Genomic DNA, 20173 nt, shown 5'->3' on the forward strand with positions numbered 1-20173 from the left:
GGAGCCTGCCAGGGGCAAGTGCTTTCTAATAGCGCAATCTGGTCGTACCTCTGGACCTTACCTTCACTGAGATTCCGACCCGACAGGTTTAACTGGCCGCTCTTCCTCGCTGCCTTTAACAGCCCTTGAGGTACTGAAGCATCGACCTCTCTCCTCTCAGCTCTAAAACCCGCTCGGGTATTCCTCTCCGCCACTCCCCTCAGGCGCGACATGTTCAAACCTTTGAGTCCAGAAGCAGAGCGCCGTACGTGACGTTTAAAGGTGGCGCCGGCATGCTACCCCGCCCCGCTATCCCGCCCCTGCCGTGAGCGCGCGCCGTGCGCTGTGCTCGTGGCCTTGAGCGGGGCCTTCGCTCTTGGCGGCGCGGCCCGGATGTCGTCACTGCCAGTGCCCGGGGTGGAGGGTAGAGGAGCCTTTCCCGTTGCCGGTGCCGGCCCTGTGTCTTGCAATTACTTCGCTCAAGTAAGTGCGTTTAACGGGCTGAAGAGGGGCTCTCAGGGTTTATTGTTTGTAGTTATTGCAACTCCAACCTTCTGCGCTCCCGCCTTGACCAGGGTGTCAAGGAAGGGTAACCTTCTCTCCTCGCTTGGCCAGAACGTGGGCCTTGACTAAAACTTGAGACCTGGGCGCGGTCTGAAGCTTCTCTGGACCCTAGTGTGTGTTTGTCGCTTCTGGAGGTGGCGCCGGGACCTTCGTCCGGTGTAACAAAACAGATTTCGGTTCTTCGCGCGTACACCCGGACTCCTAGAATTAGTTCGCCTTGCCTGCTGTTGTATTTAGTTTATAGCCCAGCATAGGAGGTAGTGTGAAATGGAAGGGCTGGCAGAGAAAGAAAGCTTAATGATGATTGTTCTCGCCACTAGAGTTTACAGAGACAAGTGGAGATGCAAACTTTAGTGTAGCGAAAACAGCTTGGACTTTGAAGCCCAAATGTGAGTTCGAATTCCAGCTGCTTCTGTATCTGACCAGCCATGTGACTAACTTTAGGAGTTTATTCGGCCGTTTTTAAAGCTTACTTCTTTTTCGTGAATTTGGGGTAATTCCTATCTCATTTGGTTTTTTTGTCTTGTTCTGTTTTAATAAGTGAAGATAGAGCTTTAAATATTGAGTGCTTCGTGAGGAAAGGGGCTCCAGGATAGAAAATGAAAATTTTGTTCAGTATGTCGGTTTTCCTGGATAGTTAGTTTCTGTCTGAAATGTACACCTGTATTGATTCATTCAACAAATAATTAGGAACTCATCATCTTCAGTACTGTGTTGAAGTGATTCTGTTTCAGAAGGCATATACCGGGAAATATCCTCCTAATCTTCCATTAACTTGGGGATCAGTAGGATAGGATGATAGCCCACTGACAAACTCAGCAGAGTTTTGCCTGAATCCAGGTTCTTTATACCTGTAAAATTCAGTTTTTAACCCCCTCTCGTTTTTACTTCTTGGTTCTTTAGAGTTCTTTACACTAAAAATGAATAGCAGAAAAGTACCAGTAGTTACACTACCGAGCAAGAAGAGTGGGTTTTAATGCAAGGACCCTAGTTTTTGCAAGGCCACTAATAGGCCTCCTTCCCACCCCAAGTTTATCTTGACAGTAATGATTATTGCCACCTTCCTGAGCTGTAAGTGACAGCCGTAAGTGACAAGCTCCGTGCTGATAATACCTCCTTAGCTATCTCTTATTCAGCACAATAACCAATTTTGCAGGTGAAAAAATTGAGGCTGAAAGGGATTAAGGAACTTGCTGAATGAAGGTCACAATTTTCTGTAAGTGGTTTAGGCAAGAATATGAACCTAGGTCTCCAAAGTCTTGTTAATCATGATTTACCTAGTGGCTCTTACTTCATCATTTTCAATGCCTTATTCCTAAAACCATTTTAAGGGACACTTCAGCTATGTTTAAAAAGAGGGTCTTTTTTGTTTTTTTTAGAGAAAAAACTTTTCCTCTTTTGTAGGACTCAACAGCCTACCTTTGGAGGAGGAATTGCTCAAGTATAAAAGTTTACAGTAGCCACCTCTCTCCAATCATAGATTCTTTTTTTAGTTCAATATTTTTTAAAATAACGTGCAAGGTATATTTTCATTTATTGTGCTTCTACTTGAAGATAAATATTTTGTATTGGCATGTAATTTTAGTAAACATTGCTGCATTTTGTGTAAGTGGAGCATAATTCTGTTTAATGGCAAAGGAATTCTGAAAATCCAAGTGACTATACTTGTGGTAAACTTCGATAGATACACACTGACATATATAAAAAATTTTACTAGTATATATCCATAGTACATTGTATATACCTGTGTAGCAAATACAGATTAAGCAACTTGAATTGAGCTTCTTTAATGAGAGAGTATAGTTATATATATATTTATATTTATGGGACTTAACACTTTGTATCAATTTTATTACTTTAGGAAGAATGCATTGCAAACAAAAAACCCAACCCTTTTTTAAGTTGAGCATAGCAAAAATATTTGCTTTTTAAAAAATGGATTTTTGAGGGGCGCCTGGGTGGCTCCATGGTTTAAGCCTCTGCCTTCAGCTCAGGTCATGATCTCAGGGTCCTGGGATCGAACCCCACATAGGGCTCTCTGCTCAGCAGGAAGCCTGCTTCCCCCGCCTCTCTCTCTCTCTCTCTGTGCCTGCCTCTCTACCTACTTGTGATCTCTGTCTGTCAAATAAATAAATAAAATGTTTTTAAAAAATGGATTTTTGAAATAACATGAAATGGATGACTTCTGTGCAGTGACTGGAGTCTATTGTGTAACTACCTTTTGTAACAGAATTTGCCTAGCTACAATTTATTATATTCATTTTGTTAAAGTGAAAGGTTTCCCTGGTCTATCTTCTTTGCCAAATAAAAAAAGAAAGCGAAAAAAAACAAAAAATATATGAGCCTAAGAATTACATCAGCCAAAAAAAGCTGTTCGGTTTCATAACGGAAAAACTATTGTCAAAGTAAGATAGAGTGGCTTACCTCTATTTTCAAACATGTCCATATTACTCTTAAGAACGTTGCTATGTGGGGTACCTGGGTGGCTCAGTGGGTTAAGCCTCTGCCTTCAGCTCAGGTCATGATCCCAGGGTCCTGGGATCGAGCCCCACATCTGGCTCTCTGCTCAGCAAGGAGCCTGCTTCCCTTCCTCTCTGTCTGCCTGCCTCTCTGCCTCCTTGTGATCTCCCTTTCTGTCAAAAAAAAAAAAAAAAATTTAATAAAATCTTTAAAAAAAAAAAGAACATTGCTACATGTTACATTTTTTTCAAAACTGAAAAATACAGTTAGGATAGATTTATATAGGCAAATTGAGAAACTGTAGTAAAGAAAACTGGCATTAACTTGTGCAAAATTTTTAAGCACATTTATTTTAAAAATGTTATCAACTAATAGCAAAGTGAATTTGCTTTGCAGACATTTCTAGAAGTTTCGTTTTGTGTAACTTAAATGTAGATGTAGCCTATTTTGAATTAGTATTATGTTTATCTTTCAAAATGTTGCCTAATCAGTGGGAACTGCTATTTTATGGTAGTTATTTATTGAGAGAACATTCATTTTTTAACACTGTCATTATTGATTGGCATTGTTGAACCTAACCTTGTTTATTAATGTTTTTTTGAGTTGAAATTTTTACATTGTCATATACTTACTATTCAAAGTTTTCTCTATGTTTGTCCTTATATCAATAAGTTGTTTTAAGTGATTAAAATCGAGAGCAAAATTATGCCGGACGGGGCTCTTCATGTTTTAAATATTCAACTTTTCAGGTATTTGTTACATGTCTTTTAGTTTCTGAGAGACCAAAAGAACCTCTAGACTGAAAACATATTCTATCTAGGGAATCGGGAAACGGAAAGCTAACCAGCTAGTTTTGCTTCTGTACCAACGCTTGCTTTTTGCGCGCAGGCTAACCAGCCAGTTCTGCTTCTGTTTGGTTGCTTTAGCGCGGGCACCCTAAACCAATCAGCTAACGCCAAATATGCCTTATTCAAATGTTCAAAATGTCAACCAATCGGCTCAGCCCCCCCCCAAAACTTGTTTATACCTGTCTATAAAAACCCTGGCCCTACCCAGCTCGAGACCTCTTAGCGTCACTGGCAACGAGTGCACGGAGGTCCGGGTTCCAACCTGCAATAAACGACCCTTGCCGCTTGGCTTTGACTCAAGTCTCTGGTGGTCTTTTAAGGTGGGCGTATTTCTCATCCGGCATTGCATTTGGGGGCTCGTCCGGGATACCCCTCCCTCTTCAAGCCCACCAGACAACTAGTCAGCGGGTCGCTGGAAACCGATGGGTAAGAAAGCTGGCTTTGTCCCTGTGTTCTGCCTTTTTGTGTGCCTTGTTCCTGTGTCCTGTTTTTGCGCTCTGTCCTTTCTGTGTTTTGTATCTGGGTTTGAGTCCCAGATCGGGTCCTTTCTGTGTTTTGTGTCTGGGTTCGAGTCCCAGATCGAGGACTGGCAAACAAGCCCTGGCGGACGCACTATAGGGCTGCCAGTGGGCCGAGGGAGACATCCCTCGTTGCCCAGCAGGGGCCTCTCAGGGATCATGGGTTCGAGTCCCACCTCGGGGGCCATCAAAAGTGTAGTACATCTCCATGTTGTGTTGTTAATTATGTGTTCCGTGTCCCTTGTGCCAGTTACCTAAGTTACAACAGTAGATGTAAAGCTTGTATTCTATTAAAGGGGAGGATGTCCAACCTGTTTGAATCTGGAGTGTGCCTGACTGTATGAGTGTATCTGTACGGCTCCACCACTTCCACTACAGAGTCTGAGTGGGCTGCACCCTGAGTCTCGCAGGGCGTCATATGGCATAACGGTCATCTACTCCACGGAGTAGCCTGGTCTGGGGTTTATACGGACAGACCTTAGCTAAGATGCTCCTAAGGTCCTGCGAGGGACTCGAGCAGGACAGCATCTGAGAGATCCCCCTCCCTTTGTCTGCGACTTTGTGCACAATGGGAGGGGAGAAAGAAACTGGTATTGAAAAGCTACATTCGGACTAAACCGGATTTAGTAACATAGGACTAAGTGAACTATAAGATTATAATGTTAGGTCTCTTAACGTTCTAAACATTGCTGGTTCCCTAACGTTTGCCCTTCCAGGTTGGAGGAAACTCTTGCTCAAACTATCCGTGTCTCCTAACCTGTTTTACTTTCAGATTCACCCTGGCAGACGAAGGAGAAGAATTCCTACTCCGGCTGTCCGAGGACGGAGCTCGCCTAGCCCTTACCTTTAGCCCTCCGAAGGCCATTATCCATCCCTTCGGACTAGCCGATCAGGAGCGTTCATCCCCACCCGCCCTTTCGAATTCCTCACTTGTTCGTTCGTCTCGCACCCCTTACACCAGTGCCTCTGTCGCTTCCTGCCTATTCTAGGCGCCTTTCTCCTTGTTTTAACTATTTTCTTAATCTGGGAGCTACCTGGTCAAATGGGGCAAACCCAGAGTACCCCACTCTCCCTCCTCTTGGCTAATTTCAGGGATGTTTGGGCTAGAGGCAATGACCTGAGCCTGGCTATCCGGAGATCTAGACTCATCACTTTTTGCCGCTCTGGATGGTCAACCTACGGGGTAGGATGGCCCACTGAAGGCACCTTCTGCCTACCTATAATTCTCAAGATCAAAGCCCAGGTTCTCCTACCTGGGAAAGAGGGACACCCAGACCAAGCCCCCTACATCCTGGTCTGGCAAGATTTAGTGGAAAATCCCCCTCCCTGGTTGGCCCACTTCCTGTCCTCAGGAAGTTGCAAGATCCTTGCAGCCTGACCCACAGAATCCCCCAGACCGCGAAACCCGTCTGCGCCACCACCTGTCCTCCCTGATAGCCAAGACTTACTCAGTTTAGACCCACCCGCTTACCTACCTCCTCCCATGAGGCCCCAGGTTGCCCCCATGCCAATGGCCGCACCCGCTCCACCCCAAGCGGGAGCGGAGGGTCGAGAGGCGGTGGCCGCAGCCCCTGTCACCCACGGAGGGACCGACGGGCCTGCCGGGCACACTAGAGGGCGCTCTCAAAGGGAGAACCCTCCCCGGCTGCCGGACTCAACTGTTGCTTTACCTCTCCGGGAGATTGGCCCCCCCGATGATACTGGCAATCCCTGACTCCAGTATTGGCCCTTTTCAACCAGTGATCTGTATAATTGGAAAACTCAGAATGCGCAATTTTCAGATAACCCGAAAGATCTTATAGCTCTCCTAGACAGCATCATGTTCACACACCAGCCCACCTGGGACGACTGCCAGCAGCTCTTGCGTATTCTGTTTACCACCGAGGAAAGAGAGAGGATCCAGGTGGAGGCAAGAAAGCTGGTCCCCGGGAAAGATGGCCGGCCAGTGGTCAATCCAGACCTCATTAATGCAGGTTTCCCTTTGACCAGGCCTGACTGGGACTACAATGCAGCAGAAGGTAGGAGACGACTGCTCATTTATCGCCAGACTCTAATGGCGGGTCTCAGGGCTGCTGCTCACAAGCCCACCAATTTGGCCAAAGTGTATGCAGTGATGCAAGGTAAGACAGAGAGCCCGGCAGCATTCCTAGAGAGATTGATGGAAGCCTTTAGACAGTACACCCCCATGGATCCCGAGGCCCCTGAGAATCGGGCAGCAGTGGTTATGTCCTTCGTAAACCAGGCGGCCCCTGACGTTAAAAGAAAACTCCAAAAATTAGAGGATTTAGAAGGCAAGCAGGTTCAGGATCTGCTCCGCATAGCACAGTGGGTCTACAACAACCGGGACACCCCGGAGGATAAACAGCTTAAAGCGACAAAGGAGATGACCAAAGTCCTGGCTACCTTCATCCAAAAGGAGTCTACCCCTCAAGGGGAATCCCAAATAGCCAGACAACCCAGACGTCCCCTAGATAAAGACCAATGCACAAATTGCAGGGAAAAGGGACACTGGGCATGTGACTGCCCTAAAAGGAACCCTCCGCGGGCTAAGCCGCAACCATGGGAGCCAAAGCCCAACCCCATTCTGTTTACCCAGAACTCTGACTAGGGGGGACAGGGTTCGGATCCCCTCCCCGAGCCCAGGGTAACCCTACGAGTGGAGGGGAACCCCATACAGTTTCTGGTTGACACCAGAGCCCAACACGCGGTGTTGACCAAACACCATGGAAAGATTCTGGATAAGTCCTCTTGGGTCCAGGGAGCCACTGGGACTAAAAGATACCCCTGGACCACTCAACGGACAGTGGACTTGGGCACAGGGAAAGTGACTCACTCTTCCTGGTCATCCCTGATAGCCCCTGCCCCTTGTTGGGAAGAGACTTGCTCACCAAAATGGGAGCGCACGTTTACTTCCAACCCGGCGGTCCCACGGTGACCGACTCTCAGAACCGGCCATTATCGGTACTTACGTGCGTTTGGAAGATGAGTATCAGCTCCACCAAACAGCACCCCCTCAGGAACAAAATATCGAGTCCTGGCTTCTCCGGTTCCCTGAAGCCTGGGCGGAAACAGGAGGAGTAGGACTAGCTAAGCACCGATGGCCCTCTTTATAGAACTTAAACCTGGGGCCGACCCCGTCCGGGTCAAACAGTACCCCATGTCCACTGAGGCTAGATTGGGTATCACGCCTCACATCCATCACCTCCTGAACTCAGGGGTGCTACGCCCCTGCCACTCAGCTTGGAACACACCCCTGCTGCCAGTATGTAAGCCCAACAGCGGGGACTACCGGCCTGTACAAGACCTGAGGGAAGTTAACAAGCGGGTTATGGACATACACCCTACTGTCCCTAACCCCCACACTCTCCTCAGTGCCCTGAGGCCTAACAAGAAATGGTACACTGTTCTCGACCTAAAGGATGCCTTTTTCAGTTTGCCCTTGGCACCCAAAAGCCAGGATCTCTTTGCGTTCGAATGGACAGAGAAAGGCATAAACGGGCAGTTGACATGGACTCGTCCCCTGCAAGGATTCAAGAACTCGCCCACCCTGTTTGATGAAGCCCTCCACGAGGATCTAAGTGAGTACAAGAGACAAAATCCTAATATAATGCTCTTGCAGTATGTAGATGATCTCTTAATAGCCGCAGAGACTCAACAGGCCTGCCTTCAAGGAACCGAAAATCTCCTTCGGACGCTCAGTGACTTGGGGTACCGGGCCTCAGCAAAGAAGGCCCAGATCTGCAAGCCTGAGGTAGTGTACCTGGGATACCTGCTGAGAGGGGGGCAAAGATGGCTCACTGATGCCCGCAAGGACACTGTGCTCCGCATCCCCTGACCTACCTCGCCACGCCAGGTAAGGGAGTTCCTGGGGACAGCAGGATACTGCCGACTACGGATACCGGGCTTCGCTGAGATGGCCAAGCCCCTATACATAGCCTCCAAGAACCAGCAGAATTTTGAATGGACAGAGGAGGCAGAGCGAGCCTCCCAACAGATAAAGGAGGCCCTCCTCTCAGCACCGGCTCTGGGACTGCCAGACATTTCCAAACCATTCCACTTATATGTGGATGAGCGTAATGGGGTGGCAAAGGCAGTATTGACCCAACACTTAGGCCCCTGGCCTAGACCCATAGCATATCTTTCAAAGAAATTAGACCCAGTGGCAGCAGGGTGGCCTCCTTGCCTTTGAATGATAGCGGCCACCGCCTTGATGGTAAAAGACGCCGATAAGTTGTCAATGGGTCAGGAATTACATGTGACCACCCCTCACGCTATTGAGGGCGTCCTTAAACAACCTCCAGGTGGATGAGTAATGCTCGCATGGTCCACTACCAAGGACTGCTGCTAAACCCCCTGAGAATAACTTATACTCCCCCTCGGGCTCTAAACCCCGCATCACTGTTACCTGACCCGGACCTAGACACCCCCCTCCATAACTGCGCCGACGTATTGGCCCAGGTTCACAGGCTAAGGGAAGACCTGCAGGACTATCCCCTGACAAATGCCGAGGTCGTTTGGTTCACTGACGGCAGCAGTTTCGTCCACGAAGAACAGAGGCACGCAGGGGCTGCGGTCACATCTGAAACAGAACTTATCTGGGCGGAAGCATTGCCTCCGGGCACCTCAGCACAGAAGGCTGAGTTAATAGCCCTGACCCAGGCCCTTAAGTTGGGGCAAGGCCTCCGGATGACTGTATACACAGACAGCGATATGCCTTTGCCACGGCCCACATTCATGGAAGCAATTTACAGGGAGAGGGGGCTACTCACCGCCGAAGGGAAAGACATCAAAAACAGGGACAAAATTTTGGCCCTACTAACAGCCATCTGGGCCCCCAAGAAGCTAGCCATAGTACATTGCCCTGGCCATCAGAAACCAAACGATCCGGTCTCCCGGGGAAAGAATTTTGCTGACCAGACTGCTGGCCAGGCAGCCTACGGGAACATTCCAGTGCTACCCATACAGCTATCCAACCCGGGACCCCGAGAACTGCCGTCTCGCCCCGAGTACTCTGAGGAAGACATCACCTGGATGAGTAAACTCCCGATGACTCAGGTCAAGGATGGTTGGTGGCGGGATGCTAAGGACAACATCATCCTCCCCGAGGCCCTGGGACAGGCAATCTTAGAGCGGATTCATCACACGACCCATTTGGGCTCCAGAAGACTCCAGGACCTTATGAGGCAATCCAGGTTGACCATCAAAAACATCACCGAAAAAGCCAAAAGAATTGCCTCAGGTTGTACAGTCTGCCGGCTTCAGAACGCTTACCCACGTCCCGCTGTGATTGGATCCCGAGAAAGAGGGACCCTGCCGGGGGCCTACTGGGAGATAGATTTTACAGAGGTAAAGCCTGGAAAATATGGCTATAAGTATTTACTGGTATTTGTAGATACCTTTTCAGGATGGACTGAGGCTTTCCCAACCAAGCATGAAACAGCGCAGGTTGTAGTAAAGAAACTACTGGAGGATATTCTGCCCAGGTATGGCTTTCCTGTTATGATGGGATCAGATAATGGGCCAGCCTTCGTCTCTAAGGTAAGTCAGGGCCTGGCTTCCGTACTTGGGGCTAATTGGAAATTACATTGTGCATATAGACCCCAGAGCTCAGGACAAGTAGAGAGGATGAATAGAACCTTAAAAGAGACCCTTGCTAAATTGACCATGGAGACTGGCGCTAACTGGGTGGCTCTACTCCCCTACGCTCTGTATCGGGTACACAACACCCCTTACAAGCTGGGACTCAACGCCCTATGAAATCATGTATGGCAGGCCTCCTCCCATCATACCCAAACCCAAGGCCGATCTCATTGAGTCGGACCAGGATAACTCACTCTTGTTTTCCCTCCAAGCCCTGCAGTGGGTCCACAAAAGAATTTGGCCTAAACTGAAGGATCTATACGAGACGGGCCCATCACCCGCATCCCACCAACACCGCCCTGGGGACTGGGTCCTCATCAAGCGACACCGGCCCGAGACTCTTGAACCCAGATGGAAAGGGCCTTACCAGATCATCCTGACCACCCCTACGGCTGTTAAAGTGGACAACATAGCAGCCTGGATCCACCATACTCACGTCAAACCAGTCGACCCCCTTTCGGATCTCGTCGGGAAACCTAACCCGGACGCCAAGTGGACGGTTGACCATAGTAAGGACAATCACCTTAAGCTCACCCTGCGCCGAAACCCTCCCCCTCAGTAGCCAACATGGGAGACCTACTCGCAGTTCTGATCTTATTATCATTGCCCTGGACTCCTATGACCAATCCCCATGCCCCAGCCACTCTAACCTGGCAGATCATTAATAGCATAGGACTAACAGTTTGGAATGTATCTCATACCGCCACCCCCTATACGTGGTGGCCTAACCTATATCCTGACATTTGTAAGATAGCCCTTGGAGCCCCGGCAAACTGGGACATAGAATTTCTCTGGGACTTAAATCGCCCACCCACAAGCCCTTATGGAGGAAGGGGTTTAGACGGTAGCCACGGAGGGTACGGATGTGGTGACCTAAAGCGCCGATCTAGATTACGAAAACTAACCTTCTATGTATGCCCCAGCCCCGGAAACCTTGAGGGAGAACGCCTAGCTCAGCGAACTAGCCAATGTGGACACAGGGAGGACTTTTACTGCGCTAGCTGGGGTTGCGAAACCACTGGGGACGCCTATTAGAAACCCACCTCAACATGGGACTTTATAACCGTAAAAGCCAACTATTCCCATAGCCCAGATGGGGGAAACCCATGGCCAGAACTACAAGAATGCTACCAGTGGTGCAAACCTCTAAATATTTCCTTCACAGAGACGGGAAAAAAACAATTAAACTGGGTTAGAGGATACTCATGGGGTCTCAGGTTCTATAAAGAGCAGTATGACGATGGTCTAACTTTCACTATAAAACTCTCCATAGATGCCCCTAAAACCCCACTAGGACCCAACCCCATTCTGTCCCCAAAAAGACCCACACCTAGACCCAGGACAACCCCCTCTCAGATGCCAGGTAAGCAGATATCTCCTAAATCCCCCACCCACACGGCTGAGCAAACCCAGGAGTACCACGGTAAGAGCAGTAACTCTCAGGGGGCTCAAATTACAAGACCTCCACTTCAGATCCACAATACCCATAGCCTGTTACTTTTGAGCCCTGAACCAACAGAGCCCATACTCACTAGCCGTCTTACCCAGCTAGTTCAAAATGCTTTTCAAGTCCTAAACTATACTAATCCTAATGCTACAAAATCCTGCTGATTATGCTATGAGGTGTCCCCCCCCGTTTTATGAGGGTCTAGCCATCTCTAGAAGCTAAAATAGCTCCAACTCGGCCTCTATGTGCCGATGGTTAAGCCATAACCATCGCTTAACACTAGAGACCATCAGAGGAAAGGGAACCTGTATAGGGCTGGTCCCGCCGGCACATTCACACCTCTGCAACCAGACTATAACTGTAAATGCCACAAATGAATATCTAATACCACCCCAAGATGCCTGGTGGGCCTGCGCTACTGGAATTACCCCATGCATTCATCCATCAGTGCTGAACCAAACTAAGGATTATTATGTTCTAGTACACCTTGTCCCTTGCCTAATCTACCACCCCTATGAGGACATGATCTCATATTGGGAGGGAGGATCACATAGAACTAAGAGGGAACCCCTGAGTCTGACCCTTGCGCTAATACTGGGTCTAGGACTAGGAACTGCCGGGGTGGCTACCGGAGCCTCAGCCTTAATCTCACAACAACACCATTATCAAGGCTTAAGGGAAGCCATTGATGCAGACATACAAGAGCTAGAATTATCCATCTCAAAACTTCAGGAGTCTGTCAGCTCGTTATCGGAGGTGGTCCTGCAAAATAGACGGGGATTAGACCTCCTGTTCCTCCAACAGGGTGGCTTGTGTGCCGCCCTTAAGGAAGAATGTTGTTCTTATATTGATCACTCGGGGATAGTCAAAAACTCGATGGCTAAGGTACGAGAAGGATTGGCAAAGCGAAAAAAGAAGCGGGAGTCGAGACAAGGCTGGTTCTAATCATGGTTTAACTCGTCCCCTTGGCTGACTACCTTGATATCCTCCCTACTCCTCTTATTGACCTTTGGCCCGTGTATCTTAAACCGACTGGTGACTTGTAAATCAACGCCTTCAGACAGTACAAATCATGCTCTTAAGACAGCAGTATCAGCCCCTAGACCTGCACGACAACAACGATTATACTAATGACCACTAAGGACCCAAGATTGGCTCCTCAGGTACTTGAGAAAGGGGGGAATGAGAGACCAAAAGAACCCCCAGACTGAAAATGTATTCTATCTAGGGAATCGGGAAACCGAAAGCTAACCAGCTAGTTTCGCTTCTGTACCAACGCTTGCTTTTGCGCGCGCAGGCTAACCAGCCAGTTCTGCTTCTGTTTGGTTGCTTAACGCAGGCGCGGGTACCCTAAACCAATCAGCTAACGCCAAATATGCCTTATTCAAATGTTCAAAATGTCAACCAATCGGCTCAGCCCCACCCAAAACTTGTTTGTTCCTGTCTATAAAAACCCTGGCCCTGCCCAGCTCGAGACCTCTTAGCGTCACCGGCAGGAGGTCCGGGTTCGAACCTGCAGTAAATGACCCTTGCCGCTTGGCTTTGACTCAAGTCTCTGGTGGTCTTTTAAGGTGGGCGTATTACTCATCCAGCATTGCAGTTTCCTTTAAAAATTTCATTTGCAGTTTCACATGTTTTCCATTCATGCTCTAACTACCAACTTTTAAAAGTAGTCAGTAGGAAACATTCTATACTGTTTCGTTGAAGGCAGTACATACTTTGCATTTTATTCATAGTTTCAAATGTAGCTTTGAATTTTGTTGTTAGTATGTGATACTTTTTCTGATGGAGTGCATTTTATTTTAGAATAATTATTTGCATTTTTTTGCATGTTCCCTGTGCTTCTCTTTTTTACTTTTTTTTTTTTTTAAGATTTATTTATTAGAGAGAAAGCACAGTTGGGAGAGGCAGGAAGAGGGAGAGAGAATCTCAGGCAGAGTCTGCGCTGAGTGGGGAACCCAACTTGTGCTGGATCTCTCATGACCTTGAGATCTTGACCTGAACTGAAACCAAGAGTTGTAAGCTTAACCGATTGTGCCCCTTGTTTTTACTTTTGTCATAAAGCAGTGAGCTTTCTCTAGGTAGTATAATATTTGATTCAAATGTTGGGTCTTATATTTCTCTGTGCTTTTAAGACAAAAGAATTTCAGTCCACCAGCTTTGGGAAAATAATCATTTTCATTTTCCTCTTGTGAAAAGGCTTCTATGAGGCACCTGGGTGGCCAGTCAAGTTGAGCATCTGTCTCTTGGTTTTGGCTCAGATTGTGATCTCAGGGTTGTGAGATCAAGCCCTGCATCTGACTCCATACAGAATCTGATTCAGACTCTTTCCAGGGGCACCGGGGTGGCTCAGTCGTTAAGCATCTGCCTTTGGTGCAGGTCATGATCTCAGGGTCCTGGGACTGAGCCCCTCATGCAGCTCTCTGCTCAGCAGGAAGCCTGCTTCTCCCTCTCCCCAGCTTCTGTTTCCTCTCTGTCTCTCTGTCAAATAAATAAATAAAATCTTAAAAAAAAAAAAAAGATTGCCTGGATGGCTCAGTCAGTTAAGTGTCTATGTTGGGCTTAGGTCATGATCCCGGGGTCCTGAGATGGAGCCCCACATCAGGCTCTAGGCTCAGTGGGGAGACTACTTCTCCCTCTCCCTCTACTCCTCCCCATAGTGCTTTCTCTCTCTTTCTCTCTCTCTCTCTCTCAAATAAATAAAATCTTTAAAAAAAAAAAAAAAAGACCTCTCTTTCCCTTTCCCCCATGTAAAATAAATAGGTAAGTATTTTTTAAAATAAAAATAGAATAAAATTAAAAGTCTTGTACATGCTAGTGTTTATCCTCTGGAGAATAGTGGAGGAACTAGTTTAAAAACATATTTTTAAAATCACAATTTAGTTTTATTTTTTGGTTTATTTTCTTTCCATTGAAGGAAGAAAAAGCTGAAATGGGTGGTTATAGAGTTATCTTTTTTGTCTTTAAATAAATGTTTATTGTCTTTTCTAAAATCATCTGAGAATGTTTCCCACTATTCCCAGTGATTCCCACTCCTAACCTTTGAAAGCTATTTTCTTGCTCATTTTTCCAAGAGCAAAGTTTCTCTGACTGAAAAAATTAATTTTATAGGGTTTTTGGAATTTGCATGCTTTAAAGTAGTAAAGTAATAGAGGAAATTACGGCACCAAACCCTAGAGTGTACTTCATATCATTGTCTTTGTGTTAATACATACAAAACAACTAACAAATCTGTTTAAAAATTGATTTTAATTAAAATCCACTGTTTTATTTTTTTTTTTAAGATTTTATTTATTTATTTGACAGACAGAGATCACACGTAGACAGAGAGGCAGGCAGAGAGAGAGAGGAGGAGGCACGCTCCCTGCTGAGCAGAGAGCCCCATGCGGGACTCAATCCCACGACCCTGGGATCATGACCTGAGCCGAAGGCAGAGGCTTAACCCACTGAGCCACCCAGGCGCCCCAAATTCCACTGTTTTAAAATTTGACTTTATATCACTGCCTGCTGATAATCTTGTTCTGTTGTATCCGGCTTACAACTTCATTTGCTTAATACTTCAAAGAGAAAGAAATCACATGATTATACATCGCTAATATTGTTCTATACCAATAAAGCCCCCCAACTGTTCCATTTTATAAAAGATTTTATTTATTTATTTGACAAAGTGAGACACAGCGAGAGAGAAGACACAAGCAGGGGAGTGGAAGAGGGAGAAGCAAACTCCTGGCTTAGCAGCAAGCCCCGTGCAGGCTCATCCCAGGACCTTAGGATCATGACCTGAGCCAAAGGCCAGCACTTCACCAACTGAGCCATCCAAGTGCCCCTCCCCAACTATTTTAATGAGATAATATGAGGACAACTGAGACTTTATTCTTAGTGTCAACTTAGGTTGATAAGAGGAGAATATAAGAATGATTTGATAGTTGATGATCACAATCAATATATTTTTACTTAAAAATTTGATACTCAAATTTGAAAGCAGAATATACTTACAATTACAATCAAGTTAAATCTAGTTTAACTTTCAGAATAACTTCAAGACTGTCCAGAGTTTTTTTCCACATTAGTTTTCTTCCCCATCACTTAAAATCTCACAGTTGCATATACTTAACATGAAAGGTACCATCATTGGGATGGTGAAATACTAGTGAACATTTAAATATGTGGTCCTTACAGTGCAAATCTGTGAACCCAGTTTGTTCTTCATCTTTCTAGAGATACATGTTTTGCTCTGGTTGCTGAATTTATTTACTGTTAATACAACTTTGATTATTTTCCACTTTAGAGATTCTGGCCTTTTTTGCCTTTAATTCATTTCCTAGAAAGTTACCTTCCCACCATCTCTTCCCTCCAAAATAATTACTTGATCAACATCTCCACATGGTTTAGACCTCAATGTGAGCTAATTCCAGATCATAGTTCATAGCTTCAAGTGACTGGGGTGGCGACTGGGAAAAAGCATTATTTTCTTCAGCTTTGTCATTTGTCAGAAATTACATCGTCAAGTGTACTTAGTAACATTTTCCTTTTTTTTTTTTTTTTTTTCCCATGCCTTGGTCACTTGATGGTCTGTTGCTCTGACCCATGCCATAGTACGTTTTGTTTTTTTTTTTAAGATTTTTATTTATTTATTTGACAGAGAGAGATCACAAGCAGGCAGAGAGAGAGGAGGAAGCGGGCTCTGCGGGGCTTGATCCCAGGACCCTGAGACCACGACCTGAGCCGAAGGCAGTGGCTTAACCCACTGAGCCACCCAGGCGCCCCATGTCATAGTACTTTTAAGATTAATCAAGTATATATGCAATTGCTTATGACTTTTGAAAATAAGAATAATAATCTTGTTCTAAAAATGTAGAAAAGTAATTGAAACCTTCCTAGGAAGATTTTTCCATGGAACATTTGTAGTTTTTTATTGTTTTGGGGGAGGATTTTTTGTTTTGTTTTGTTTGTTTTAGAGAGAGAGAGAGAATGAGAAATGAGGGAGGGGGGAGAGGGAGAGAGAGCGTCTTAAGCAGACTCCATCCCAGTGCAGAGCCCAGCCTGATAGGGGCTCCATCTCACTACCCTGAGATCATGACTGGAGCCAAAATCAACAGTTGGACACCTAACCAACTGAGCCAACCAGGCAACCCTGGGTGGTTACATTTTATCAAACGAAGAATGTTTGGGGGGTGCCTGGGTGGCTCAGATGGTTAAGCACCTGCCTTTGGCTCGGGTCATGATCTCTAAGTCCTGGGATTGAGCCCCACATCAGGCTCCCTGTTCAGCAGAGAGTTCACTACTCCCATTCCCTCTGCCCCTTCCCTGCTCATGCTCTCTCTCAAATGAATAAATAAAAAACTTAAAAAAAAATAAAAAGGAATGTTTTGCCATCATCTATCTGTGCATACTATAGGTAAAGGCCTGCTTTAGGATCAAAAATGAATATGAAAATTTGAAATCTGTTGGTGTTATGTTTCAGTTGCAGCAGCCTCTTAAAGAAAGGGCATCTAATAATAAGTGTGTTTTGCCTGTTGACTACCACTTAACAATTTACAAAGTATTTTCACGTTTGACAGTAATGCTCTAAGGTAAGACATTGAAAAGATAAGGAAGTTGAACATAGACTTTCCTGTAATGGTGTATACCATTTTTTGAGCGCCTTTGTGCTGGACACAGTGCTAGGTACTTCATATCCATAATGTTTCTGATCTTAAAAACTCATACCTTTGTCCTTATTTTTCACATAAGGGAATTGGGGCTCATGTGGCTAATTATGGGCAGCACCTATTATAGTGGTTGAGAACATGCACAGAGGAGTGAAATGGGGGTTTGTACTTTTTTGCACTTAGAGTTTGAATATTTAACATTTTGCATTTATTACTTTATAATTTTAAAATATACCATAAGCCTATATTAAAATGTGAGATCTTAAGAAATTCTTCTCACTATGAATATTAGCTCTTCTGATTCTTCTTTATGTCCAAAGCACAGTACCAGCCTAGAATAGAGGGATGGTGTAAAATGGAACCCAGTTGAGGTAACCATTCATTTTTCAAAATGAAAGACTTAATTTGTAGAGTAAGGATAATGATAGAAGTTAATATTCATCTTTTCTAAGCATTTGTATTAGTATTTTCATCCTCATAATAACCTAGTGAGGTGAACATTATTATCATCATCATTTTTCAGATGAGAAATTCAAAGCACAAAGTCATGAGCCAGAGCTCACAATTATTTTAATTGGTGGTAGAGCCCCTTTCATTTGACTCTAGGCCTGCATTTTTAATCACTATCAAAACTTTTAAGTGTTGTGAGGATTAAAAGCCATTTTAAAAGCATTCAGTTAGTGTAGATCTTCTCATTACTGAGTTGAGTACACTTTCTTTTTTACCAGTTTTATCAAACTTTAGAAATAATTTTCCTTCATGAAGAGAAAATTAATTTTATACCATAGGAAAAAAAGGTTGAAATGGCACAAATGTCTAATTCCTTGATTAGGGAAAACTAATGTTAGACTGCTTGAAACTCTTTACTTAGAATAAAGATACAACTCTACTGGAGATATTTATCTATATCTATATCTAATCTATATAAATATATATATAATATAAATAAATATATATAAATATAAGATATATATAAATATATAGATATATTTTTTTAAAGATTGTGAAACAGTCCCTCAAAGGAATGGCCTTTTCTCAGTTGAGGCTCCAAAAGAATCTTAATATAACATAGAGGATAGTATTGAGTAGTCAGTATCTGGAGCTTCTCCATCCAGATACTTATTTTGACCCCTTTCAATCCAAAAACCAAACAAATCTACAAATTTTGATTTTTCCAAGTAATGCCTATGCATTATAGCTGAGAATACTGTACATATGTATGTAGGCAACAGTATTTTAATGTTCATGCTGCCACTTTTTCCCTCTGTTAATTTTCAAGGTATTCACAGACCATGTGCTGTCAATTAAAAAATACAGATTTTCCTGCTATTCGTAAATAATATAAATCAGACAATACAAAACTAGTATTTGGAAATAAATTTAAGTAGACTTTTATTTCTGTTCTAGTGTCTGTGTCCATCTGCCCATCTATCAGTTCCCTAATGCCAACTCATCCTTTATCCTCTTCCCTTCATTTAGATAGAGGAAAAAAAAGGGGAGCATGAGCTTTACAATTTAATATTAAAATAGACATTAATGTTTATAGAAGTGTCTAATTTATAGAATTAGAAATAAAATAGAAATACAGTTACAGAATTAGAAATTCAAATTAGGATAGATCTGCAGATAAATTTTTTTAAAGTTGAGGATTTGTAAGCCACAGTTTATTTCCCAGTCTTTTGTATGCTTTCTATGGCCATAGAAGAAGAAAGGTATAGCCAAATACTTTGAGAGTTTACCTCAACCATATTTCCTTATAAATCTGATAAATGCATTCATGTCTTCATTCAGTAAGCCTTTGCTGAGTATACTATGTGAGTGATGCATTTGTGAAGTTTTTAGCATATTGATAATAGTAAGTTTTATCAAATACCGTGTATGTTGTTGGGCATGAGGAAACACAAGGCTAATATATTGGTCTTCCCTGTCCTCAAAAAAGTGTATTTGCAAGAGAAGAATTGCTGGTTAACAACTAATTTGATTGAAGTCCTGTTGCTTTTCAGATTTGCAAAATTGTGTCAATTAGGGGAACTCATTTCTTCTATCAGTGTGCACAAAGGTGGCTAACAATAACAGGTGACTTGATTTATCCAACTGGGAACATGGTATCTAGTGGGTAGAGTGATTATGCATACACATATACTATATTCTATTCTACTATATAGAATACTATATTCTATACACATATACTATATTCTATGACAGGTTACATTTTTGCTTTGGATTAGAAATAGCATTAACCCTTGGTAAGACTGGTAATATTTATCATTCAAATATAGATGGAGGCCTTCCCAGTCCACTTCCAAAGATAAACTATGACCCTTCCCTTTTCATATTTCTTTCACTTCACTTTCCATATGATACTGAGAGAATCTCCTTATAAGTCTCCCTCTGAAAAATAAACTGGAAAGCATTCACTCAATAAAGAATGGTCTTCCAAATTTTCTTGAAAGTTTCAAACTTATTTGTACCCTCAAGACCTTTTATAATTTACTATTTCCTCTGTTTTGGATTGCTCTTCTCCTAGAAATTCAAATGGCTTGCTTCCTCCTTTTATTAAAGTCTCAGCTCAATAACACATTCTCTCCTTTTATCCTGGTTCATTTTCATGACAAAACATTACTCCTATACATGTTGCATATGTTTGTTGAAAGTTTGCTATACTGAAGTTGCGGGAGATCAGGGACATTGACAATCTTTTTCTTTTGTATTCCTAATGTCTAGGAAAATCCCGGATCTTACCAGGTGCATAACATTTGAAGGAATTTGCAAGTTTTTTAACAACCTCTTAGACACTGAGGTTAAAGTACAAGTATGATACTCATCTCCAGATTCTTTATTTCTTACAGTTATGTTTAATCAGGAGCCTAAACGAATCTGAAGTGATTTAAAACTACTGTAGTTTGGATATATTTGTTTTTGCTTTTATGTATTTGTCTTTAGTTATTTCTATAGGCAACAGACAATAGTAATTCAAGGTAGTAGTAATTATTTAATCTATTTATTAGACCTAGAAGGATTTTCAAAATTATGATTAAGTTCCTGACTGAAGTAGATTCTCAGAAG

The 20173-nt window shown here is 44.0% G+C and overlaps 3 protein-coding genes across 8 annotated transcripts in view; 2 read left to right on the forward strand and 1 right to left on the reverse strand.

Annotated features, from left to right (window-relative positions):
* The window catches only part of LRRC40 (leucine rich repeat containing 40), a 55356-nt gene extending 55111 nt beyond the window's left edge, over window positions 1-245 (reverse strand). For all 5 annotated transcript variants that reach the window (XR_004384115.1, XM_032870089.1, XM_032870088.1 and 2 more), the window contains exon 1: window positions 62-245. Coding sequence is in view for 4 of the 5 variants with exons in the window: in XM_032870089.1 (XP_032725980.1) it covers window positions 62-212 (151 nt within the window). In the remaining variant the exon portion in view is untranslated. The remainder of the gene's footprint in view (window positions 1-61) is intronic.
* Window positions 246-394: 149 nt separating this feature from the next.
* SRSF11 (serine and arginine rich splicing factor 11) overlaps window positions 395-20173 on the forward strand; it is a 53121-nt gene continuing 33342 nt past the window's right edge. Inside the window, exon 1 of one of the 2 annotated variants that reach the window (XM_032870092.1) lies at window positions 395-462. The gene's annotated coding sequence lies outside the window, so the exon portion shown is untranslated. The remainder of the gene's footprint in view (window positions 463-20173) is intronic. The other variant, XM_032870095.1, reaches the window with a different exon arrangement.
* On the forward strand, window positions 5380-10571 carry LOC116875089. Its single transcript, XM_032870291.1, is given in 10 exon segments — window positions 5380-5741; window positions 5865-6029; window positions 6084-7200; window positions 7203-7337; window positions 7340-7474; window positions 7477-8667; window positions 8670-9071; window positions 9074-9108; window positions 9110-10114; window positions 10116-10571. Coding segments are annotated over 10 exon segments (4971 nt in total). The 5' UTR covers window positions 5380-5411.

This window comes from Lontra canadensis, unplaced genomic scaffold (genome assembly GCF_010015895.1).
Source record: "Lontra canadensis isolate GAN:19392208 unplaced genomic scaffold, GSC_riverotter_1.0 scaffold40, whole genome shotgun sequence".
Classification (NCBI taxonomy): Eukaryota; Metazoa; Chordata; class Mammalia; order Carnivora; family Mustelidae; genus Lontra; species Lontra canadensis.